This window comes from Manis pentadactyla, chromosome 16, assembly GCF_030020395.1.
Source record: "Manis pentadactyla isolate mManPen7 chromosome 16, mManPen7.hap1, whole genome shotgun sequence".
In the NCBI taxonomy this organism is placed as follows: Eukaryota; Metazoa; Chordata; class Mammalia; order Pholidota; family Manidae; genus Manis; species Manis pentadactyla.
Window position 1 is genome coordinate 42,928,050 of NC_080034.1, and position 25,790 is coordinate 42,953,839.

Sequence of the window (25,790 nt, forward strand, 5' to 3'; positions counted from 1 at the left end):
CTTATTGCACATCCTCTGAGATCTCTAATAAATATCTCAAATTAGTATATACAAAACCAAGTTCTTGTTTTTTATTCCTCAAGCCTGTGTCTTTTCCAGGTTTCCCCACATCAGGAAATCACACCACCTTTCATCCAGTTACATCTTGGGCCGATTGAAAGGTCCTTCTTTCTCTGTTCTGCCTCCCCAACCACAAGCCATGTCTACTTCATTCATTCAAAAACGTAGCTATTGAGTGCCTGGTATGTGCCACGCACTCTTCCAAGGCTCTTGGGATATCTCTGAATAAAGTAAAGATCTCTCCTTACATTTCTGGCAGGGGAGATAATACTAGAAAAAGAAAAATACAGATCAAGGTAAATAGTATCAGGAGGGCAGATTGTAGTACTAAAATAGACAGTTCATGAGGCCTCAGTGAGATGAAATTCAAGCAAATCCTTGAAGGTGAGAGTTTTGGCCACACATTTCCAGAAGAGCCTTCTTGGCAGAAGGAACAGCTAGAGCAATGCCCTACAACAGAGGAGTACTTGGCATATATAAGGAACAAACAGCAAGGAAACAAGACTGTGGCTGGAGTGGTGTGAGCAAGGGGTTGTTGTAGAGATGAGGAGAGAAATAAAGCAGGGTCTGGATCAGAAGGGTCTTGTAGGCTTCTGTTCTTGACTAGTATAGAAGAAATTACAAGGTTCTGGGCAAAGCAGACATGACCTGACTTTCATTTTGAAAGGATGACTAGGGCTGAGAATAGACTAAGAGACATGGGGTGGGGAGGAGTGGCAGAAGCAGGGAGACCTGTTAGTTGTTGGTGACTCAGACTAGGGTGACAGTAGTGGAGGTGGCAAAAAAAGGGCTTCTCATTTTATTTTTAATAAGAACCAGCAGGTCTTGTTAATGAATTGGATGTCACGTGTGACCAAAAAAAATATATATATATTAAGGATGACTCCAAAGTTTTTGGACTGAGCAACTAGAAAGATGGCATTATCAACTGAGACTTTAAAACACATCTCAAATCGACCCACTTCTTTCCATCTCTACCTCAGGCCAAACCATCACCTATTTCCCCTGGAGTGCCAAAGTGGCCTCCTTACAGGTATTCTTGTCATTCTCATTCTCTAGTCTATTTACGCCTATAATCAGTGGTAGTTTTACAATGTAATCATTTGCTCAAAATGCTCAGAATATAATCCAAATGTTTTGCCACGGCTTACAGGGCTTTGTATAACCTGGCCCATTATACTTCCTGATCTCATCTTCCAATCCACATTCTAGCCACACTGGTCTACTTTTACTTCAAACCCCTCAAACTCATTCCTGCCTCAGGACCTTTGCCGTTGCTGTTCCCTATGCCTGGAATGCATATCCCCCAGATATTCATATGGTTGCTTTCTCATTTAATCTCAACTCTTTTCTGTTACCTCCTCAAAGAAGCCTTAACTCTTGTAGTATTGTCCTGTTCTCTCGACATCTGTTACTCTCCAGTCTCTTCCTTCACTTTATTACTTATGATTATGTTACACGTGTACTTATTGTTGAGCACCATATGGGTAGGGATTTTTTTTCCACTGATACATCCCCATCCCCTAGAACAGTGCTGGGCCCAGAGCAGGCACCAAAGTATTCACTGAATCAGTGTAAAGTTTAAATAAGTAATGCATATAAAGAACTTACTATGGTGCCTGGCATAAAGCAACCAGAAGACACCACACTCTGGTAATTCTCCCCATCTGTCTAGCCATCCCTTCTTGGTCTCCTTGCCAGGCTCATCCTTGTCCTTCTTCACTTGGTCACTACATCTACCTTTCCTCAAGGCTAAGCCTGGACTCTTTTCTTCCCACTTGACATTGTCCTTCCAGATGACTAAGCTAGATTCCTCAGAGAGGTCTATCACAGCCACATCTTGAGTAGCTCTCAAACACTATTTTCTGCACAGTATCCCATTTGTTTCCCTTATAGCATTAATCACAACCTGTAATTATTTGTTTACATTTGAGAAAGACAGCTCCTGACATCTGGGAACTGGCCTGACACTAACCGCTAGGCCTTGGTGTTGCTAAGAGCTGGCCTGGCATTCAAATTTAGGCTAGGGTACTTGCATGCTGAACATACCTCACAGAATGCCAACAGCAGGCAAGGTCACTCTGTGACTAATGAAGTCAAGATGAAGTTCAATCTTGTCTAAGCATAGACAAAAACAAGGCAACCATGCAAACCACTAAACAGCCCCTTCTTTGCTAAAACCAATGATGGCTTAAAAAAAAATGGTTACATCTTTAGCCATATTTTATTTCACCCTCCTTCTAGATGAGATTAAGATGTGCAGTCACAGAATTGCCCCCACTTCCTGACAGCACCCAATGAGAACAATTCCCCATTTCCTTGAACCTTCTCCCCAAACCCTAATCCTGCCATTTCTAACCCTTTCTCAGAGACAACCTCTGTGGAGCTAATAGACCCAGCTTGGCTGTATGTGTGCTCCTGGTAGTCTTTCGTTGGAGGGCATTGACACTTTTACTACCTTATTCTCTATTGCACCCCTAAATTCTAGCAAGGAGTTGCTGGCAGAGTATGTTCATCCTACCATTTTCATCTGCTTCAAGTCCAGTACTTTGCTTAGCACGTGGCTGCCTGAATAGGATACCATTCTAAGCCTTGATGGCAGCCAAGTATTGGCCACAGGACTGAGTTACAGCCAGTGGCATGTAAGTTGAAGAGCTGTATCATCTTTTGGAAAATGTTCTCCAAGACAGCTGGTGTCCTTTGCCCTTCCTCCATTCCAAGGCTTAGAGCATGGATAAGCAAGCTAGAGCTTCACTTCCAACAGTGAATAAAAGGATCTGAATAGTGGAGCTGAAAGCTGGGGGGAGGAATTCAGAACACCTGAGGACCCTGTGGTGGCATGATTGTCACATATGCTTTGGACAGTCTACCTCTTGATTTGTGAGAGAAATAAACTTCTATCTTGTTTTAAGACTAATTTTGGTTTCTGTTACAACTTAAAGCTGATAAGCTGGGTTATAGTAGGTATTTAATATTTAGAGTGAATGAATGGATCTATGTTCATGGCTTCAACCACCACCTGTAACTGATTTATGTCTCTAGTTTTAATTTCAGTATCAAACCTGTATATCCAACTACCTACTTTCTCTATCTCCTTGGCTATCTTAAGGGGAGCTCAGACTCAACATTCCAAAAGCAAGTTAGTGGCATTCTGCCAGTTTTCTTCCAATACCCTTTCAAATGGCACTTAGTTATGCAAGCCACAACTACCCCAAGTCTATAATACTTTCATTTTTATTTGTTTCCAAATGTCCTCTTTATTCCTACACTACTACCCAAGTCTGTATCACGAGCACAACTCACCCACACTGCTAAAGTAACCTTTTAACTGCCACTGCCAAGACTGGCCAGCTCCATACATTGAAGTTGGTATTTTTGGAAAACCAATCTAATCCCTTATACTGCCTGAAACTCTTGAAAGGCTCTGGTCTTAAGACCCAAATCCTTACGACCTGCATGGCCCTTAGCAGTCTAGCTTTTCTTTCTTCTGCCTTGCCTCCCACCCTTCCCAACTTTAAGCAACAACCTTGCCTGGACTTCACTTTCCTGCCCCACCTCCTGCTTGTCCTGAGCTTATCTCAGTTGCCATCCTCCCAGACTCCCTTTATCACATACTCCCCTATCATCGCGTCTCACTTCCTCATGTCACTTCCAACACATATTTTTCATTTCTTGAGTGGCTCTCCTACAGATTTAAAATTAATTGGTTTCAGCTTTTATTGCTAGTATACACTAGTTACACTAGTTATCTCTAGTATAGTGCCTAGTATATTGCCTGGCCCACAGGCATCTACAAGTGCTTGTTGAAAAGACTGCTTTGTCATTTCCAGTCCATAACCATAAACATTCAAACGGGGTAAAATGTTTAAAAACTACTTCATGGCCTTTCCTTTCTCATACAAGACTGCCACTGGACAGAACGCAGCCTGTTCTGGCTGGCACCCAGACGTTAATGGGACCCCATCGGTTTTCTCAGACTGAAAGTCCCTCAGACTTTGCCTGTCTCCATCACTGTGTGACCTAAAGAGTAAACTGACTTCAAGAACAGCCTCACCTGCACCTCCAGAGATGACTGGAACACAGGTATTAAAGAAAATGCTTGTTTCCACTGTGTTTATTACTAATATAAAAAAAGGTTAAAAAGAAAAAAAATTCATTTTCAGTTCTCCAATGGCTCTCATCCCTCCCTCCTGCCCACACAACTCCTGACCCATTTCCTCAGGACCAGTTCACAACTGAACCTGTTCACTGCTGTTTTCACAGAAAACAACGAGTGCCAGGGATGTAGGGGAAGAAGGTTGGAAGAGGGCAACAGTACTGTCCAGGTTCCACCCAGAGGCAGGAGGGTGGAGATTCACAGAATTCAAATGAAAGGGCTGGTGGCCTCACAATGATGTAGTCTAACTAAAGTGGGCTGGAGAGGAGTGGGTAGGCCCATCAGAGGCTTTAGAGGACATCTCACAGGCTTGTTTCAAACCCAGAAAAACTGACACCAGAGGAACAGGACGACCAAGGAGGCAGTCTTGTGTAAAGTTTCACAATTCTCCCACATTGGAAGGTGGGAAGGGTTTAGAGGGCACCAAAAGCCTTACTCATTTTGGCAGAAAAACTTAACTCTACTGTTGGGAAGTCACAAAAATGCCACAGACACTGAGAAAGGCTACAAAAGGACACATGGTTTCACAAAGCACAGTGACCACAGACCAGAGCGGTTGGGATCATGCTACTGATGCAGAAACTACGAAATCCAAAAGCAGGGAGAGTGGCCTTTCAGGCAGTAACTCGGTACCAGTCTTCCAAACTTGACCCCAGGTCAGACAACCTGGTGAGTTTCACAGAGCAGCTGACAACACTGGGGGTTGGGTATGTCACATAAAGAGTCCTGAAAACAAGCAGCTAGAAGAAGGGAATGGTAGGAAGCTGCTCCAGGGCTCTCAGGAATTAAGGGTGATACTGGGGGCTGGATGGATAGATGCACAAGAAACAGCACCAAAGAGGTTTCCTGTTCAGCAGTCAGTTGGTGATGGGGAAGAGGATCCAGGAGGCAGTTGAATGGAGCAAAGATGGGGTCCTGAAGGTGAGTCTCTGGAGGCTGGATCAGAAGAAAGAGTGCACTCTGTGCACAAGTGATGAAACACAATTCCGCACCCCAAGGCGGGGAGGTGGTGGAAGGGGTGGGTGTCACTGACTGAGGGTGGCAGGTGAACAGCCTCACAGTAGCCATCACAGGGCCACAGGGAAACATACGGCCACTAGTCACAGAGGGCTCCTTCTAGCCTGGAGGGGAAGGCACAGTCTCACAGAGGAGGTCCATTGACGCCTGGGTGGTAGAAGGCACAGAGGTCCTCGTATCGACAGTGACCCTTTTTGGCAAAATGTCGGCAGACAGGGCGGCTGGATTTGTCTGTGAACAAGTGAAAATTGGGCAGTTTAATGTAATGTAACAAAAAGCAGGGATAGAGCAGTTAGATTTCCTACTCCCTACCGTTTCCAGATATTTTGGAATAACAGTCTTTCTCCTGGGAGAAAATACATTCAAGGCTATACTCTTACTTTAAAAGGACAAAGGACAGCCCAAAAGAAGAGCGTCATGGACATTCTGGGAACTAGGTCACTCTGGGAGTGATGGGTATTACAGCTGTACAGGCATAAAAAAATGAACCTCACCTTCCATAACTTGGGGTACATCCTTGGGCGGGCAGGTATTCTTGATAAGAGACCAGCTTTTGAGTCTTCGAGGGTTTCTCTGCTCTTTGTGAAAGCCTCCCCTGCAGGGACCCCCATGGCCTGGTCCAGGAAAAGGTTCAGCATTGGCCCCCCACCAACCACGACCATATGGGCCAGACCTGGGGCCTGGGCCTCCTCGGATTGGGCCTCTGCCTCGGGGAGGAGGTGGGAGACTCAGCAGTGGTGGAATCACTGGTACCCTTGATCCTGGAGCACCTCTGTGAAGAGCTAAAAAAAAAGGGAAAGAGAGAGAGGAGGGGAAGAGAGACAAAGAGGGAACAACATGGAGAGGTGATCAGTGGCTAGCTTAATACTGATAAAGCCCTGATTTTTTTAAACTAGTTTTTATTGAAATACAATACACATACAGAAAACATGCCAGTTTTAAGTGCACAACTCAATTATCACCGAGTAAATACTCCTGTGTTTCTACCACCCAGGGGAGGGGATAGAGCCTTATTAGCACTTCATAAGTCCCTTCCCTTGTACCCTTCCTCCCCTACTCATCTACCCTCCCTGCCAAATATAACCATTATCCTGACTTCTAGCACCACAGGTTAATTTCTGTGTTTTTGAACTTTGCATAAATGGAATCATACAGTCTGTATTCTTTCCTGACTCCTTTTTCTCAAGCATGTTTGTGAGATTCATCCAGGTTGCCTGTAGCAGGAGTTTGTTCATTTTCATTGCAGTATAGTATCCCATTGCATGCACACACAGCTTATTTATCTGTTCTACTGATGGTGGACACGTGGGTGGATTTGTTTGGGGCTGTAACCAAAAATGTTACTATAAACATTTTTATACATATCTTTGTTATATATGTATGCATTAATCAAGTATATTACATAGTAGAGGTATTGTTGGGTACTAGAATATATGTATGCTCAGGTTTAAAAGATCAAGTCAAGCTGTCTTTTTCAAAGTGTTTGCACCAATTTGCACTCACACCAGCAGCTGTTCCATAGCCTTGGCAACACTTGGTATTGTCAATCTTTTTTATTTTTACCATTCTCGTGACTGTGAAAAAGCAGTGTTTTGTTTTTAAACTGTAGTAATACATGTAACATAAAATTTGCCATCTTAACTATTTTTAAGTGTATATCTCAATAGTTATGTAAATTCACATTGTTTGAAATCTCCAGAACTTCTTCGTTTTGCAAAACTGAAATTCTACAGCTACTAAAGGACCCTCCTTTCCCCCATCCACCCATGGCAACTACCATTCTATTTTGTTTCTGTGAATTTAACTATTTTAGGTAATTCATGTAAGTGGGATTGTACAGCGTTTGTCTTTTTTTTTTTGTATTTGTATTTTTGTAACTGGTTTCATTTAGCCTGGTGGTCTCAAGATTCATCCATGCTGTAGCATTTGATTGGATTTTCTTCCTTTTAGGGGCTGAATAGTATTCTTTTGAATCTACATTTTGTTTATCCATTCATCCATCAGTGGATACTTGGGTTGCTTCCAGCTCTTGGCTACTGTGAATAGTGCTGCTGTGAACATGGGTGTGGTACAAATATCTCTTCAAGATAGTGTTTTCCATTCTTTTGGATGTACACCTAGAAGTGGGATTGGTAGGTCATACAGTTCTATTTTAATGTTTTGAGAAACCTTCATACTGTTTTCCACAGTGGTTGCACCACTTTACAATCCTACCAATAGTGCACAAGGGTTTCAATTTCAAAGTGGTGTGTTTTTGTATTGCTTTTGATGACTAATGATGTTTTCTTGTTCACATATTTTTGGCCATTTAGTTCTTGGTTTTTATGAGATAGCTGGTCTGGTCTTTTGCCCATTTTTCTAGCAGGCTATCTAGAAGAGTTCTTTATATACTGTAGTTATGAGCCCTCTATCGGTTATATTTGTTGTAAATATCTTCTACTCTAAGGCTTCATATTAGTTTAGTTTTTTAATGGTGCCATTTGATAGTTTATATTTTCTAAGGCAGGTCAGTTTATCAATCTTTTCCTTTATGGTTAATGTGTGTTCCTTGTTTAAGAACTTATCTACTCTAAGACCAAAAAATAAATTTCCTAGAATTACTTTACCTTTTACATTTAGATCTACAGTGTACTTGGAATTAATATTTGTATTGATATGAATAAGAGCTCAAACTTCATCTTCCCCCACGAGTATCCAATTAATCCAGTATCATTTATTTTAAAGAGTACTATTTCAGTTCCAGCCTCATCATAAATGAAGTGTCTATATGTTCAGGCTTGTTATTGCACTCGTCAGGCTGTCCTATTGACATATGTCTATCACTGTGCCAGTACCACACCATCCTAACTACTGTAGCTGTAAAGTTTAAGTCTTGATATTCAGAGTAAGCCCTCTATCTTTGCAATGTTTTACTCTGATATTCTGCATTTCCACATAATAATGCAGAATGCTTATATTCAAAAAAGATTACAGGGATTATAACTGGGAATGCATTGAATGTACAAATCAATTTGGGAAGAACTGTTATCTTTACACTGAATACACATTTCTCCATTCATTCAGGTATAAAATTCCTGATCTTTTGATTTAAAGTCTTTCCTGGCTTTTAGTCCCTCCATTGCACCCTTCTCCAGGACCTAATCAAACGATCAGGGCCCCTTCCTCCTCACCTGACTTGGGGTCACCAGGTTTTCCATTGGCCATGGGGGGAGGGCCCAGAAGGCTGGGTGGTCCTAAGAGCAGACATGAAAATATGGTCATCAGAATGGACTAAAGGACTGATGATCCTGTTCTATGTTTTACTTCTGTTACTCATTTCTTAGTCCAACCAGTAAAGCCAGACATATTCTCGGCAGTGTTACGAATTCTCACCCCACCTGTCTGCCCTTTCCTTTGCAAAGCTTCTTCAGAGTTTGCAAAAAATGGAGACTTAGGCAAGGGGGATAATGCAGAAAGGATACCTACAACTTTATCTTTCCCTTACACTGCTGCTATTCAAAACATCCCAAAATATTACAGAAGTAATCCAATCTCTCTTTAACTGCTGGCCAGTCAGACAGATAGCTTTCCCTCCTCCTCTGCTGCTCCCCCTCCTTCCAAAGTAGTTTAGAGAAAGCTGCATTTCTACTATTCCTGAGCAAGTCTGGTCGCAAACTGTCATCCCATCAACCTCTCTAGGGCCCCTCTTCTCTACCGTTCTGCGGCAGCGCACACGAATTCTTTATCTCTCCTCTTCTGCCTTCTTTATAAAGGTTTAGGGGCTGGATTGCTGTTGAGAGTTCAAGTAAGAGACTACCTGTTCAGGACTCCATTCCGGGCAAGCTCCCGCTCCCCCCGCCACAGCGCATGCGTCCTTCCTCCTTCCGCTAGAGCCCCCTCCCCCGCACCCTTTCAGCCCCTGGCCTCTCGTCTCCACCGGCCGACAGGCATGTGCACACCCCTTCCGGGCTCCTCACCGATGGGACTCCCGTCCTCCTCGTCTCCAGTCTCTTCCCGCTCTGGCAATGGGGGCTGCTGCTGCGGCAGCTGCTGCTGATTCTGTTTCTTTCGTTTCGGCATCGTGGTTGCGGCAATGGCTACAGCGGGATTTGGAGGGCAGTGAGGAAGGGGCACGCTGGGATTCTATTTCCGTTTCCGGAGACGGTGGTGGACGAGACTGAGGCTCCCCCCATTTCACTTCCGGAAGGCTGTGGGGAGCCTTTGTGCGGCTTATTCTCGCATAAACCACCCCCCTCGGCCTCTGCCAGGCATGGCAGCAATCGCAAACCTTCCCACTGCTGTTTCTAGAAATTCTTTAAAAAATTCCTGCTTTCCTCTTGCCGAATACCCTACAATCGGCTCCTCACAGTGTGCCATAGAGTCCGCAGGCTGTCGGGCCAGAGGGCTTGAGAATAATCGTCGCACCCTAAGGTCGCCACATCCGGTCCCCAGTTACTATGGTAACAGCTGCAGGCACAACTTCGTTCCCGCTGACCTCCCTCCTGTATCACTTGGGTGTCCCTCCTCGCCCGCACTTGCCCTTATGATCTCTAAGCCTGCTACTTCTCATCGGTCCCACAAAGAATTTGCGTCAAAGTAGGGCGGCGTCCAGGACTCGTCAGACCTCCACCCTCCATTCAAGACCTCTGCCCCTTCCCCTAGTGTAACTCAGCAACTGGGCTCCATTCTCAGGACGCGCAGTCCCAGCTTTCCACTAAGACTGGTAAAGCCTCTTCTGCGTGTCCACGCCTCCGTCTCCCGCAGATGGTAGGTCCCGTCCTCCGCTCCACCGCCCCCTCCAGGTGAGTGGTAGCTTCTCTCCGGCGCGCAAGGTAGTGATGACACACGCTCCCCCCCTTCGAACGCGAGTTGGAAGCGTCCGTGACGAAGTTAGGCCGGTCCTCCCACGCGCGCCTCCTGCCTCTCTGCAGTGCCCCTGGTTCTCACGTGTGAGTAGCCCACCCCACATCATCCTCTCGCCTCGCTCCCGGAGGGAAGTAGCTGGATTTCCCTCAGTCAGCCTTCTACCCTGGCCACCAGGGCGAATCGGCCCGGCCCGACCGCTGACGTCACCCCACAGCCCCGCCCCCTCTCGGGTCCCGGGCCCGTCCCGCGGGGGCTGCCTGGGGCAGTCAGTTGGAGCGGCGGGAGCTCGGCGGAGCGCTGGCCAGGTGACTGGTCCCGGCCATGCCGAGGAAGAAGCCCTTCAGCGTGAAGCAGAAGAAGAAACAGTTGCAGGACAAGCGCGAGCGGAAGCGAGGTCAGTGCGGGAACGAGAGGAGGGGGCGGGGCTCGGGCTCCCGCACCTCTGGAAGGAGAGGTGTCTCCGCCGCACCTCTCGGGGGTGTGGGAGGGGGGGGTGGCCGCGCGCCAGCGCGCGCAGGGGACCGCGGAGGGGATTCCCTCACCCCAGCCCCCCTACATCTGGAAGGGGTGGGGAAGGATGGAGAGCTGGGGGAGGGGAATCCCTCCAGCGCCAGCGGGGCGCTATCCCCGCAGATCCTTAGAGGAGGAGTGACTTTCTCCCACACACATCCGGGAGGGTCCTGGGAAGGGCGGCTGGGATGACTGGGTCTCAAGAGAAGTGGGGTGGTGTGAGGGGGAGCCAGGCCGACCGTGGGGGGGGGTGTCTTGTGGTCCCTGAGAGCTGGCCTGCCCTGGTGTCGCCGGCTCCTCCCCGTAGGGCTTCAAGATGGGCTGCGATCCAGTTCCAACAGCCGCAGCGGGAGCCGGGAGCGGCGGGAGGAGCAGACCGACACCTCGGATGGGGAGTCTGTGACCCATCACATCCGCAGGCTCAACCAGCAGCCCTCCCAGGGGCTGGGCCCGCGAGGCTATGACCCAAATCGGTGAGAGTGGGCGGGGGTCTCTGGCCCGGGCTTCCCCGCCTACCCGGAAGTCAGAGCGTTGCGGGGGAAAGCCGGCTACTGCCGGTGGAGGTTTTGAAGCTTGCGGTGGTGGGGCTGGGACGCCACGGTTCTCCGCGGACCGCTGGGAAGACCTACAATCATCCCTTCCCGAGGGGTTGAAGAGAGTTTGGCTGTTAGAAGAATGAAGCTCAGGGGAAGGTCGAATACTTCACCAAAGGGGGACTTGGGGAAGGGCCGAATAAGACAGGAGACTTGAACAACTCCAGAGAGAGAGCTTTGCGAAGTTGCCTGCCTAAGACGGGAGTTTGTGGCCACAGGGTTGCGGTGGATGCCCAGGTCTCTGTCCCTTTAGATACCGGCTGCATTTTGAGCGAGACAGCCGGGAGGAGGTGGAGAGGAGAAAGAGAGCAGCCCGGGAGCAAGTGCTGCAGCCTGTCAGTGCTGAGCTGCTGGAGCTGGACATCCGGGAGGTCTTTCAGCCTGGCTCAGGTGAGTGAGAGCTCACCACCCGGATGTTTGGGGCTGGCAAAGGTCCAGGGAAGGAATTAAGAAGAGTAAGAGCTGACTTCCAGGAAGGAGGAGTCTGGGATACACTTGAGTCCTGAAACCCTCCTCAGACTTATTTGGACTTTCTCTTCATTCCTCAGTCCTGGACTTTCCCCGACGTCCTCCTTGGAGCTATGAGATGTCCAAGGAACAACTAATGAGCCAGGAGGAACGGAGCTTCCAGGAGTATCTTGGAAAGATTCATGGGGCTTACACCTCTGAGAAACTCAGCTACTTTGAGCACAATCTAGAGGTGAGAAAGGAGTGGGGCACAGTGACCTATAGTCAGATTGATCTGGGGTCAGGCCAGAGAGGGACGCTTGGCTCAAGTTCTCTTCCCTGTTCTTGTCTTTTCAGACATGGAGGCAGCTGTGGCGAGTGTTAGAGATGTCTGATGTTGTCTTGCTTATCACTGATATCCGACATCCAGTGAGTACTGGGGATGAGGATGGCAGGGGAGGAGGGAGGAGAATCTTATGGGGTAAAGGGCAGAGAAAGGAGTTGAGAGACAGAGGTATCCTTCTTTTCTAGCCTCCTCTACTCTGCTGATGCCTGTAGCCATGAACTCAGTTCTTTATCACTGTCACAGCCCGTTACTCCTCTTTTTCCCTCTTTTACTCCTTTGATGAAAAACTGAATATCCTGTTTCCTAGCCCACCAGAGCTAGAGCAATAGGAAGGCTCAGTGTGGAGCGTCAGGGGATTCTCTGCAAGCTGCTGGGGGCTTCCTCCTGCCCTTCCACATCAGTCTCTACAGAATTCTGCCTCTCCTGAAGTGGTAGTGCAGTGGCTAAGGCTCTAGACTCTGCTGCTGGGTGGCCCTGGTGTGAACCTGGCTCTGCCACTTCACTGGGAGAAAGGTCTGTGGGAACATTTAGTAAGTTGGAGGCCTGTTATGACATGTATATACACACCAACACATATTCAAATGTGTGTGCATTCATACATGCTCATGTGCACAACCACACATGCTCAACAAAAACACATAACGCGTATATATGTACACAGGTAGACAAACAGACGATTGCATGCAGTGAAAATAGGGATTAATTTCTATTCCAGCCCCCCATCCCTGTGGCTGATCCCAGCCTTTACTGTAGTGTGCTTTTCCTTTTCCTGTGTTCTACTCATTTCTATCCCTTCATCAAATTCCTGTCATTTCCTCCAAATGCACAGGTATCACCCCAGCTTATCTTCCTAGTTGGGGGTGGCTGATTTGCCCTTTTGCCCCAGAATCTGCTACCACTAGGTTCTTGTCTCTGAGCTGTGCCTAGTGAGTGGTGAATTGGAGGTGGAGAACTCTGGATTTATCTCTCACTACTCCCTCCTCTCACCAACTCTGCCCCAGGTTGTGAATTTCCCACCAGCACTTTATGAGTACGTGACTGGAGAACTTGGGCTGGCCCTGGTGCTGGTCCTGAACAAGGTGGATCTGGCCCCACCTGCCCTCGTGGTTGCCTGGAAGCATTATTTTCACCAACACTATCCCCAGCTCCACATTGTTCTTTTCACCTCTTTTCCTCGGGATCCCCGCACCCAACAGGACCCTAGTAGTGGTAAGTGGGCGGTGAGGGCAACATGGGAGAGGTAGGGTGGCAGGGGACAAGATACAGAGAGGCTTATTGACAAAGGTACTTGGGTGGGGTGTATAGACCTGTGTGCTAACATTTTTGTGTTCTCTGATCTCAGTCTTGAAGAAGAGTCGGAGGCGGGGGAGAGGATGGACTCAGGCTCTGGGGCCTGAGCAATTGCTGAGAGCCTGTGAAGCTATCACTGCTGGGAAAGGTATGTGCCCATAAAGGAGAGCTGTGGGAGGCCAAGCCTGGAGTCATTTGCCCACCCTTCCTGAAGTCAGCCTTTTCTATTGTGGATGCAGGTGAGAGGCGGGGAGGGAAGGAGGAGGGAGCCACTGACCAACTTTGAGGAAAAAGAGAGGCAGCAGGTAGGCAGGAGCCCCAGTGATTTGCTGCCTTCAGTCTTCCAAGTCCTTTTCAGAAACTCAGAGATGATTGCACACGAATGCACATGATTCCAGGTGGGGTCAGGTGAAGGCTAGGAGAGTTGGTACTACAACCTGTATATTGTGCAGGTTGGCACTAGCCACCTCCAGAGGGCACCGGTCACATCCCTTGTGATGCGCATAGTCTGCACCATCATATACTGTGGCTCCAGGGAGAACCTTTTTCATCTCTTCCCTCCCTGAGCAGTGGATTTGAGCAGCTGGCGGGAGAAGATTGCCCGGGATGTGGCTGGGGCAACCTGGGGTAATGGCTCCGGGGAAGAGGAGGAAGAGGAGGATGGGCCAGCAGTCCTGGTGGAGCAGCAGACTGACTCAGCGATGGAGCCAACTGGCCCAACCCGGGAGCACTATAAGGACGGGGTGGTGACCATCGGCTGTGTGGGTAAGGAAGTGACAGCCCATGTATGGAGGCCTCCTAAGAGGTACCGAGTTTTAACATTTGGGAAAGAGGGAAGGTGATCAGAGGAAGCCACAGGCTCTCTGCTATAGTGGAAGGATCATGGCACGCATAAGTGCCATCTCTCTTCAGCTGTTACTGATCTTGAGTGAGTTATTTACCCACTCTTGGTGTCTTAGTAACTTAAGAGTCTTAGGGAGTTTGGTTTTTATAGTGAGGACACTGATATCCATTTAAAAGAGTGAATGTGAGGATCAAAAGGAATAGTACAAAATCTAATAATGCCTGACAAATAATGGTAGTAGCTGCCAAAACTTTACATGTACCTGGTGCTTATATGTGCCAGACACTGTGCTAAGTGACATGTGTGGTAACTCTTCCAGTCGTAGTAAATAGTCCGTATTAGAGTGATGACTAATCATAGTAAGAGCTTAGCTAGTGTTAGTTTCCTTCTGGGTTTTATGCTTTTAAGTCTGTTCTCAAGGAGAGCCTTTCCTTAAATAAGAACCTTGTCTTTGCTTTTGGTGGGGGAGAAAGAAATATATGAGTAGGGCTCAGGGCCCCTTTTTGTTTTGGGTGGAAGAGGTGAAAAGTGACTTTGCTGAAGTTGTGGTAGCTGAGGAGGTGAGACTGGAGCCAAAAAAGGCCCAGCCCAGAGGAATTAGTGAGAACAGAGTAGGGAGTTGGGCTCCTTAGAAGTGTTCCTGACTTAACTGTCAGTCCTCATTTTGTCCTGGGAAGAACCTGCCTTACTGCTGACAGATGGTTCCTTTCTAGTTGTTCACTCTGGCTTCCCCTCCCCTGACTTCTGACCCCAGCTGTCCCCCTTCTCTCAGCAGCTGCTGCCTTGACTTGTCTGTGTTCAGGTTGGGGTAAGAGGGAGAGTGTTATCTGTGGCATGGGCAGCCCTGGGCTTGGATTTCTCCCCAGCTCTCATTCATTTGTCCAGTTAACAAATACTTACTGAGCGGCAGGTGCCAGGTGCTATTCCAGGGAGGGATATGGCACTGTGACAATGGCAGAAAAGTCCCTGCCCTCATGGAGCTTGTTTTCTTGTCAGTAAATCTATTCATGGTCTGAAATCATAGTATTTAGAGGCAAAGAAAGGGATGGAGAGTGACTGGGAGAGAAGTGTTCCTCAGAGAAAGCCTGGGATTCTGATTTGCAGTGGCTGTTTGGAGATGTGGGGAAGGACCTTCCAGGCCAAGGGGTCAGGAAATGACAGGGTCTTGAGGTGGGGGCGAGCTTGGTGATTGTGGGGTGTGCAAGGTAGATTGGGGAATGGGGGCCGGGAAAGAGAATTCGGGGTGAGGTTAGAAAGTCACAGGCCACATCATGTGAGATCTCACAGATGTGAGAAGGCATTTTGGATTTTATTTCAAGTCTGATGAGAATCTGGTGGTGGGCTTTAAGCAAGGGAGTGACAGGAGTTGATTTTCTGTTTAGAAGTTTATCTGCTAAACTTCAGATTTATGTTCAGGGGGCAAGAAAGAAAGCAGAGAGAGTGGTCAGGAGCTTCCCAGGAATCTGGGGGAGAAGTGAAAGTTGCTCAGTAGCACTGCGAAGGCAGAGGTGGGGAGATAGGATCAGAAACAGGATATATTTGAAGGTAAATTAAATGATATTGTAATGGGTTGCATTGGGGGCATAAGAGAAAGTGAAGAACAGAGAAGGACATCCAGGGTTTTGTATTGAGTGACAGGGAATACTGAGATAGGAAGCCTGGGGGAGAAGCAGTTTTGGAGGGTTAGGGGAGGGAATCAGAAATTAAATTTGAGGTTCTTTTAGAATACCCCAAGTGGAGATGTTGAATAGTCAGTGGGTATGGGAGACCAGAGCTTAGAGGACTGGAGATTGGCATCTGGGAGAGGTTTAAGTCTGGTGAGCTGCTGGTGGATATAAATGGTATTTAAGGCCATGGGATTGGTAGGAAGAAGAGGGCCAAGCCAGCATTTAGAGGTTGGGCAAAGGAGGAAACCAAGGGAGTGTCCCAGAAGTCAAATGCAGAAAGTGTTTGGAGAGGAAAGTGGGGCTGCACTGTTTCAAATGTTGCTGATAGGTCTAATGAGGTCAGGCTAGACATGCTCAGCAGGCTTGGCAACGTGAAGATCGGTGGTTCAGTGGAGTTGGGGAGAGGAAGCCAGACTGAGGTAGGCCAGAGAGAGAGGTGGCCAGCAGCAAGGTGGAACTGCACGTGATGTCAACGCAAGAAGGAGCCAGGCATGGCAGCAGCATACTGCATCATTCAGGGATAGGCAGGCTATAAAACTAAAGGGAAACATGAGGAGTGAAATCCCTTACACCTCAGGGGAAGGCTCATGTGCAGTGGGAGAGGATTATGCTCAAGAAGGGATAAGTAGGGTCTCCAAGGATACTTGTCATGCTGGGTCTGGGAAGGGTGACATGAGGTTCATCAGGCATATTTATATTTTCCACACTTTTTGTGTATGTTAAAGTTCCTAGTGACAAAGAGGATGGCATGAGAAAATTATTGACAAAAAATCAGCAAGTCTTTTAAGGAGTTTTACTATAAAGTGGACAGAGAATGGGGCTTAGGTTGTCACAGGAGGGTTATTTTCTCCCTCCTTCCCTCCTTTGAAAAAGAGGTAATTCAGTGAGTAGTGCCTGTGCGCACTCAGCGGGGTGGTACCAGCCTCAGTCAGCCGCCTCGCCCCCAACAGGCGCTGGATGGGCAGAGCTGTGGCTCTGCCAGGGGAGGAAGATGAGGGGTGAGGTGGGACCAGGGAGCGCACTAGCCAGAGAGCTGGAGCACCTGCTCTAAGCTGGGTGAAAAGGGAAGTGAGAACACAGACCCATACTGAAGTGTTGCTGTGCTAGAGGCAGAGGCAAAGATGTGTTGGAATGGATGAACCAGAGTAAGTGAGCTGGGAAGGTAGGATGTCAGGGCAGGGGGTGCTTGCAGTTGAGATTTCGGAGGTGTGAAGGCACAACATCTGGATATGATGGGAGTGGGTGGCTGAGATGGGGTGGTGGCAGCAGTCTTTAGAAGGGAGGTCCTGGCACTGAGAGGCTGGAGTGCTGAATGGGAGGTCTGTGCAGGGACTGAAGTTGGCCAGCATGAAAGGGTGGTCATGAAAGCAGCAGTGAGTCCCAAGGGCTTCTGGTCTTATCCTTGGAGACATTGTGATAATGATGAGATGTGAGTCTTGCTCATATTGGGCACTTGGCTTGCTGTAGGTAACTGAACCATGCCATTGTATTTGTTTCTCACTGAATCCTGCCACCCTGAATTTGGAATTATCTGCACTGTAAAATGAGGAGCAAGTGCTCAGAAAGTGAAGTAAATTAAATTGCCTTAGGTCACAAAGCTGGCAAGTGGAGGGGCTGGACTTGAACCATGGCAGTGCAGAGCCTGATGTGCAACTTCTAATGTTTTACTGCTTCCCTCATTCTGAGCCTCATTTCCCCTTTCTGCTCTAGCTATAGGCCCATTTCCTACCCAGTATACAGTAAGGACCTGTCAGATGGTAATCTGCCTTGCCTTCCTCAGGTTTCCCCAATGTGGGGAAGTCCTCACTGATCAACGGGCTGGTGGGGCGGAAGGTGGTGAGTGTCTCCAGAACTCCGGGCCATACCCGATACTTTCAGACCTACTTCCTCACCCCGTCTGTGAAGCTCTGTGACTGCCCCGGCCTCATATTCCCTTCCCTTCTGCCACGGCAGTTGCAGGTATGAGGGCAGAGTGGTCAGGGAGGGAGAGGGGGCAGGAGCTCAAGTCAGGGGCTGAGTGCTCTTTCTGCTCCTCAGGTTCTGGCAGGGATCTACCCCATCGCCCAAATCCAGGAGCCATACACCGCTGTGGGCTACCTGGCCTCCCGAATCCCTGTGCAGGCCCTGCTCCACCTGCGCCACCCAGAGGCAGAGGACCTCTCAGCAGAACACCCCTGGTGTGCCTGGGATATCTGTGAAGGTGGGCCCCGTGTGCCTGGTTTCTCCTCCTCTCGCCCTTAACTCTGCGCTGTCTCCTCTCTTTTTCTCAGAGGTCTGTCGCTAGTGAAACGACTGGCCCTTCACTCCTTGACTTCTATCTGTGGGCCAGCAAATCTCTGGCCTGAAATGTTCTGGGGAAAACTGGAAAGATTGTGTTAAGGGATCAGGGTGATGGTGAATGGACATGGTTAACATCTTCCTTGCCTATTACTCTTTTCTCCCTCCAGCCTGGGCAGAAAAACGGGGTTACAAGACAGCCAAGGCAGCCCGGAACGATGTATACAGAGCGGCCAATAGCCTCCTGCGGCTGGCGCTGGACGGCCGCCTGAGCCTGTGTTTCCATCCCCCAGGCTACAGTGAACAGAAAGGTCAGACAGCCAGTAGTTCCTGTGTGGTAGCATAGGCAACACATTGTGTGCTCTGTGGCCACACAGAGCGAGGGTCAAATCTGGGTTCTGTACCTGTTGGCCAGGTCTGTGTTACTAAGCATCTCTGAGACAGTTCCCTAATCTTCAAAAGCAGGATGGCAGTTGCCCCCTGGCAAGGTGGTGGCAAAGAGTGGGGTTCATGTGTGCAGCGCTTCTGTTCAGAGCCTAGCATGTGAAAGGTTGAATGAATGAATGCATCCAGCAGCTATAGAAAGTACTGTTAGTCTTAGTCTTTGCCTCCTTCCTGTCTTTCTCTGGCTTTAGTTCCTTGCTCAAAACCTTCCTCCATTCTTTTTTTGTTTTGGTTCCCCAGGCACTTGGGAGTCCCATCCGGAGACTACGGAGCTGGTGGTTTTGCAGGGCAGGGTGGGGCCAGCAGGTGACGAGGAGGAGGAGGAAGAGGAAGAGCTGAGCAGCTCCTGTGAGGAGGAGGGAGAGGAGGACCGGGATGCAGATGAGGAGGGGGAAGGGGATGAGGACACCCCAGCCTCAGCCCCAGGGTCTAGCCTGGCCGCCCGAAACCCTTATGCCCTGCTGGGTGAGGACGAGTGCTGAGTCCCTGCCTTGCACCATCTTCTCTGCATAATATCTTTGCTTTTGGACTGACCTGGGGGTATCACCCCATTGCTGCCCCAACTGTGAATAAAGATTGTCTGCTTTGTAGCCCCTTCCCCAGATGGACTGAGGTGAGAGCAGCTGTTCCAGGCCATCGGCTATGGAAGCCTCTCTCCTCTTCTCCCTTTTCTTGTGCATTCTCTTTGCAAAGGAAAATTTTCTTAGGGGTTAATTCAATGGGTTCTAAGGCCCTGAAACCTGCTGGCTCTGTTCCTACTCCCAGTCCATACTTTAGAAATCCCATTATCGACATGGGGAGGGGAAGTTGCTTCAGGCTTTTGAGGCCTGGTCTAAATCCCCTTTTGGAGTTGTGTCATTTCCTCTTGGATTTGAGCAGCAGCCTTGTACGCCCCCTGTTGCCAGACATGGGTCATACCAGGACCTTCTGGGAGAAGAAGCAATAGAGGTGTCACAAGCTGATGTCTCTGAGATTTTTACAAGATTTATTCGAATTCAGCAAATACTTAATGAGTGCCTCCTGTGCATCTGGACCTAAGCTAAGCGCTGAGCATATAAAGATGCACAAACAGGGCCTAACCTAAATGTTCAGCCTGGCCAAGATCAAGACTCTGTTCTCAGGCAGCCAAGGTTTTGGATTAAGAAGGGTGTGTAATGTTCTCCAAATCCTCAGGGCTCATAACAGTATAATTCTAGGTCTTCCTGTTGATAGGGATTTTTAATTGAGACTAAATGCTTGTGAAAATGTTGACTGTAGTCTTAATTACTGACAACTAGTATACACTTTATGATTTGACCACACCAGCCCTTGAAGTACAGTGTTAAGCTTGATTATTTAAAGGCCTGTACACGCTAAGAGTGTATGAGATTCATAGGAGAGGACACAGAACCAGCCTCCTGAATCCCTCTTATCCTGGTTTGGGTGTGGAGCCACAGTGAATCAGTGCAGGGTCTGAGCCAGGAGTCAGCAGGAGGTCAGAGCGATCTTAACGGAGTCATGTGTATTTCAGCAGTGATCAGCCCTTGTGAGTCAAAGCATCTTAAGCCTTGCTGTACTTCTCTTGTTAAGGGCTTTGTTTTATTGGCTGCCAGTGTTGTGTGGGGCAGTAGCAAAAAGTGTAATTTGAGAGTTTGGCCATGTAGGGGTGAGGAGAATTGGGAGTACCAGATTCCTTCTCTTCACTCTAAAGCATCCCATTCAGGTTCTGGGTTACAGGGCAGTTTCTGTAATGTCAGCAGAGACCCTGTCAACCCAGAAACAAATGAAACAAGTGTATTTAGGCGAGGCTGAGTTATTTAGGCCACACATTTCCATAAGCTCACCCCTCCCTTGGTCTCAGTGAAGACATAAGTCCTGGAATTTATACCCCAGTGTGAAGTTTAAATACTGCCAGTGTGTGAATGTGCTTGAAGGTTGCTCAAAATGTTCTTTAAGAAAGTCTCAGTTGGGAGAAAAATCCACTTCCCATCTTGGGCTCTTAGGCCAGGCTCAGCTAATGGAAGAAAGGCAGCGTAAAGCTTGGCTTCCCCTGAGGGTTCATGATGTTCCAGGAAGCTTAGAGGACTTCTGTGCTGCTGGAGATGAGGTGGGGACATTGGATCACCTCAAGAAGTTGAAAACGGAAGAAAATTCCTTTTGCGCCCCCTCTATGGTGTGTCTCTTCACTTGAGGTCTCATGAATTTAAACCAGGGGCATTTGGGAGAGTGTGGTTGGGGGTGGAAAGTTGAGATCTGAAGCTGAGGAGGGGGGAGTTTTGTGCTGAAGACCTGGAAGGAGGCAACTCTAACATCACCATGGGGCTAGACTAAATTATTCCTCCCAAGCCCCGTTAGTGACTTGCTTGCTCTCTAGAAAGTAAGTCTGGGAAAAAAACTACTGGCAACAAACGGGCTCAGGAAGAGAGGAGTAAACAATACCTCAACACTGTGGCCTGAGGCAGAAGTTGAAACTGATGGGCAGAGGAAACCAGAGTCCAGTCACCCCTCCTGCTGAAATACCCAGGACCCCTATCCTCACACCCCTTTGCCTGGGTCAGGTCCACCATAAGGATACTTGACCATGAGGTCTGGGGCTCTTGACAATTCACATAGCTTCTGGCCAGTCTCTCGATGAGAGGAACCAGTGCTTTTCTTATTCATACTGGAATTCTACTTCCTAGCTCCCCTTCCTCCAGACTAAGTTCTGAGACAAAGAAATTGACCCTACCCTCAAAGAGTAAAATAGCCAGACACAAATAATAATACAGTAATTCTATAGTACTATGTAGGTTATAAAATAATTACATGTATCCATTGGACTGTTGTAACTAAGGTGCACAACTGGAATCACTCCAAGGATTCATTGACCCACTGAGTATTTCTCAAGCAATTACTGGGTGCCAGTCGCTGCTGAGTAGCGATAGAGAAATGGGCCTTTATGGAGCTCACAATTTACTGGACAGCAGGAACAACTGAATAGACAATTAGAAAAAAAGTGTGGCTCTAAGTGCTGTGAAAGGGTGGTACTAAAGTCTGTGCAGGAGGGTCTTTAGGATGCTGATCAGGAAAGAGTGGCAGACAGGGCTGGAGGCTGTATCAAGTTCTGTAAGACTGAAAAAGTGAGTAGTTTGTGGTAAAGAATTGCTATGGGAACACCCAATTGAGGCAGCTAAGCAAGTCATGGTGTCAGAGGAAGCCTAGAGGAGCAGAGGTCCAAGCCAAGGCCTGAAGACAGCAGGAGTTAGCCAAGCATTGAGAGGGGAAGAGCATTCCAGAGGGGACAGTAACGGTCAGAGAACAAGCATGTGACAACTTTGGAAAACTAATGTGTTCATCGTGGCTGGGACAGGGTGCAAGGGAGAAGTGGGGAAGAATGGACTTTCTGCTTTTTCCAAATCACAGTTTGGAGAAATGGGGCCAATGCAATGAAATATCAACAACTGGGGAGTCTAGCTGAGGGGATCCTTGCAGTTCTTTGCATTTAACATGCAAGTTTTCCATTTAAGTTTGAAATCTTTTCAAAATAATTTTTTTAATGGAAAGATAAGAGCCATACCACCCCATGTTGTTTTCTTTCCTTCCAAAGCCCTATTGCATAGTGACTGGACTGAGCTTCTTTTTTTTTTTTGGTATCATTAATCTACGATTACATGAGGAACATTATGTTTATTCCCCCCATCACCAAGTCCCCCCCACATACCCTATTACAGTCTCTGTCCATCAGAGTAGTAAGATGCCATAGAGTCACTACTTGTTTTCTCTGTGTTACACAGCCCTCCCCATGCCCCCCTATTATACATGCTAATCATAATGCCCCCTTTCTTTCTCACCACCCCCATCCTCCCCAGTCCCTTTCTCTTTGGTAACTGTTAGTCCATTCTTGGGTTCTTTGAGTCTGCTGCTGTTTTGCTCCTTCAGTTTTTGCTTTGTTCTTATACTGAAAGGAGAAGTTTTATGTGGTGCTTAGGAGGTAGAGTTGACAGGTCTTGGGGTTTTTGTTGTATTGGGGAGGGAAAGGACAAGCCAAGAGTGCATGTTTCTGACTTGGTCAGCTGGGTGGGTCTTAGGGTCATTTCCTGAGGCAGGGTTTATACAAGTGGATCTTGTGGGGAGAGAGCTCATGGCTACAGAGACTTGGGCATCAATAATATGCAGGTGGGAGGAGAGCGAGATCGTCCACAGAAAGTGTGTAACATGAGAAGAGGGCTGAGGAAGAAAATGGGGAACACAGAAAACGGAGGGACAGGAAAGGGGCCAGCAGATAGGGTAACACCTAAGGAAGAGTGGTGCTATCATAGGGAAGAAGGAAGGCAGACGTGTGGAATGCTGCTGAGGAGTGGTGGCATGAGGAAGGAAGAGTGTCCACTGGATTTGGCAACAAGAAGCCCTGATGATATTGGTGGGAGAAGTTGCACTGGACAAGTGAGATCAGAAACCCCAGATGTCAGGGGCTGGAGGAATAATTTGAAGGGGAAATGGAGGCAGTGGAGGAAAGGACATAATTTTCAAGGAGTTTGTCTATTTGCAAGGAAAGTAAAGATGGATCAGTATATACAATTGAGCTTTTTTTAAAAATGTTATGTGCGTTTTAATATGCTGCGAGGAAGAAGGATCAAGTGCAGGAGTAAAGGCTGAAAATGCAGGAAAGTGGAAACGAATGCAACAAGCCCTGGAGAGCAGGCGGAGGTGGTACTCAGTCCCGGTGTAGGGATTACCCTCCGGCAGGAGCTTGGGAGGCTTCCGTCGAATAGGAGGAAACAGATGACATTTAGCCGGTTTGCACTGGTACGGCTCAACCAGTTGTTAAATTTCTGTACCAGTTAGTAAGTAGTATAAGAGTAACTGCAATAAGCAGTAAATATATTTAATAATGTTAACTCTAATATGAACTCATCCGTTCAAGCTAATTAAAAGATCGCCAATCTTCCCGCTGCACCTGAGACGCTTTATAGCGCCATCTGCTGGTGTGGTAGCATCACTGCAGGCTGAGGCTGCTTTGCGCCTTCTTATGAAGCACTCTTTAAAATTGCCTGTTTTAAATTACCTTAAAATTATCGAGTTACTACTTCTTCTAAATAGTTTAGCTTAGACTTTGATTTTATTGCTAGTGCATTGTCATTCTTGTGTCAGTATAAGTTGCAGTGTTTTAATATTTGCAAATTAAAGAATTTTTAATAAAACAATTACATATTAAAACTTGAATTAGGAGACCATAAAGTTTTGATGCTTTTTCATGTGCCTTTTGAAATATCATTTATGAGAATCTTTTGATTCCTCAGGAGAGCAAAGAAGAAATAATAAGCGGCAGCCTGAAATGTCCTCTGTTACTGTGTAAAAATAATATGGAAATTCTCTCCAACTTCTTGGTTTGAAAATTGTCTAGCACAGAAAAACTGAAAACAGGAAAATAAACACCCAAACGCTCAATGTAAGGATTTTGCCGTATTTACTTTACTAGTCTCTATCTTATCCATTTGTCTGTCTGCCTATCTTTTTTCTGAACCATTTGAAAGCAAGTTGCAGACATCATCCCTAAATCTACAGAATATATTTTACACAACAACAAAATTATCACATTTAGTGAGTTATTAATTCCTAATATCATCTAACATTTGTTCATATTCAAACTTTCCCAATTTAAATCTTTTATAGCATTAAAAACAAAGGATCCAATCAAATTCCACGTTTTTTTTGGTTAATGTATGTCCTCCCCTCTCCTCTTTTCTTTGTAATCCAGAATAATCCAGTCTTTTTTCTTCATAGTATTGACTGAAGAGATTACGCCAGATTCTTACAGAAAATGCTACACTGTGGATTTGTCTTAACTGTTTCTGTGGTATAATTTAATTTGTTCCTTTATCCTTCTGTACTTTTTCTTAATTAAAAAAATTAAATTCTGGTTACCCAATTTGGGGACTAATTTTTCAAAAGTGCCATATAGTCCAGCTCCAGCGAGTCCAAGAGTCCCTGAAGGATGGACGGCATTGGCGACTAACCGGTGAACCGAGCAAAAGCTGAGCCCGGCCTTTAATGAAAAGTAGCAGCTTGTTTTTATACTCTTTGATTACATAAAGTAAAGTGCAGGCATTGATCATTTATTTGACACATAGCATGGTTACATGAGTTTGGAAAATGGGATTAAATCACTTGGCCTTGTTCCTAGTTATTGTGGTCAGAAAATCTTACAAAGGTTAGGTAGGTGCCAGACTCTTGGTTTCTTTACAGATGACTATCTAACGTTCACTGTTCTGTTATTTTTATGTAGGGCCCTCATTCATTCATAGCTATACTCCCATTCTTCATCTACGATAGGAAAGAAAGAGGCTCTCTCTAAAGGACATTAAAGGACATGGCTGTCAGGGAGAAATTTTATGGATTGTGCCTCGGACCCATTTTCAGTAAGACTTACAATGGCAATTTTTCTGATCTGGAGTCAGGTAATGCCCTGTTCTCATTTGTTTTATAGTTTGCCAGGCTGTTCTTTGGCAGGCTAGCCAAAGAATATCATTTGTTCTCTGTACCCACCTGTCACCATTAGTCATTGAATATGTTATTTGGAGGCCATGTAGGGGCGGGGGAAGGAACCTCAACCCAGGTAAATTTTCCATATCTTTTTTCCCCATAAACTTGGGTCCAATACTCATGGGGTCTCACTTTCCCATCATTGGGGGTAGTCACAAGGCCAGTAGCGGTTTTTTCCAATTTCCTTTAGGGCCAGTACCAAAAATTTTCAGGGAGAATTAGATATGGCCTCTTCCCTGAAGGGGCAGCTTGAACTGAAACCAAAATAAGCAAATTTATTATGAGGGACATTTTGAGCAGGAGGGATATCGGGGTTGCTCCTCTGGGAAGGCCGCTGTGCAGTCCCTTCCATCCGACTGCCCGGACTGTGTCATCAGGCTGGCAGTTCGGACCGGCTCCCGACAGTTCACACTGTCTCGCATCAAATATATATACAAGGTCATCCCACAACTAGGGATGCTAAGTGTAATCAGATCTGTGCCAGAAAGTTTCACCCTTTAAATTAGCAAGTCATCTTCTTGATTCTTTAAATACTGTGAATATTCTAACACACTTTCACCTAACAATTGGCATCTCTAGTAATTCTTCCCTGAATGAGTTATTTCATTAGGGTTACAAAACGGTGCTTTTCTACTTCTCCCACTCCTGATTTATAAGGGGTTAGTTATGCAGAGAGGAGCTTTCCCCCATCAACTGGAAAACTAGGGTTCTTTTTAAAAAGGCAGGAGAAATGCTTAATTATTTCCCTTTAGTTACCAATTTTCAGAGTAAAAGATAAAAAATTAGTCTTTTC

The 25,790-nt window shown here is 47.0% G+C and overlaps 2 protein-coding genes across 3 annotated transcripts; one reads left to right on the forward strand and one right to left on the reverse strand.

Moving 5' to 3' along the window:
- Positions 1-4,716: 4,716 nt before the first annotated feature.
- Positions 4,717-10,005, reverse strand: PRR3 (proline rich 3). Of its 2 annotated transcripts, XM_036875438.2 has the most exons (4): positions 9,190-10,005; positions 8,404-8,466; positions 5,728-6,015; positions 4,717-5,464 (listed from the first exon to the last, which is right to left on the reverse strand). In XM_036875438.2, the coding sequence occupies exons 1-4, from the start codon at positions 9,290-9,292 to the stop codon at positions 5,358-5,360; spliced, it is 561 nt and encodes a 186-aa protein (XP_036731333.2). In that variant the 5' UTR covers positions 9,293-10,005; the 3' UTR covers positions 4,717-5,357. The 2 variants fall into 2 exon arrangements, with proteins under 2 accessions (XP_036731333.2, XP_036731334.2); XM_036875439.2 differs by lacking the exon at positions 8,404-8,466.
- Positions 10,006-10,189: 184 nt separating this feature from the next.
- On the forward strand, positions 10,190-19,086 carry GNL1 (G protein nucleolar 1 (putative)). The gene is made up of 12 exons (XM_036875437.2): positions 10,190-10,472; positions 10,896-11,061; positions 11,435-11,571; positions 11,730-11,881; positions 11,986-12,057; positions 12,976-13,183; positions 13,317-13,412; positions 13,835-14,029; positions 17,556-17,734; positions 17,813-17,975; positions 18,223-18,363; positions 18,737-19,086. Exons 1-12 carry the CDS (start codon positions 10,400-10,402, stop codon positions 18,976-18,978), a joined length of 1,824 nt encoding a protein of 607 aa, XP_036731332.1. The 5' UTR covers positions 10,190-10,399; the 3' UTR covers positions 18,979-19,086.
- Positions 19,087-25,790: the final 6,704 nt, after the last annotated feature.

Excerpts from the sequence above, each read along its gene's own strand:
- PRR3 (XM_036875438.2), bottom strand. The coding sequence starts at position 9,292 with ATGCCGAAACGAAAGAAACAGAATCAGCAGCAGCTGCCGCAGCAGCAG. Across the intron at positions 6,016-8,403 it reads ACCTGGTGACCCCAAGTCAG|CTCTTCACAGAGGTGCTCCA; the intron begins GTGAGGAGGAAG and ends CTTTTTTTTTAG. Across the intron at positions 5,465-5,727 it reads TGTACCCCAAGTTATGGAAG|ACAAATCCAGCCGCCCTGTC; the intron begins GTGAGGTTCATT and ends ACTTGTTCACAG.
- GNL1 (XM_036875437.2), top strand. The coding sequence starts at position 10,400 with ATGCCGAGGAAGAAGCCCTTCAGCGTGAAGCAGAAGAAGAAACAGTTG. Across the intron at positions 13,184-13,316 it reads CCAACAGGACCCTAGTAGTG|TCTTGAAGAAGAGTCGGAGG; the intron begins GTAAGTGGGCGG and ends CTCTGATCTCAG. Across the intron at positions 17,976-18,222 it reads TGCCTGGGATATCTGTGAAG|CCTGGGCAGAAAAACGGGGT; the intron begins GTGGGCCCCGTG and ends TTCTCCCTCCAG.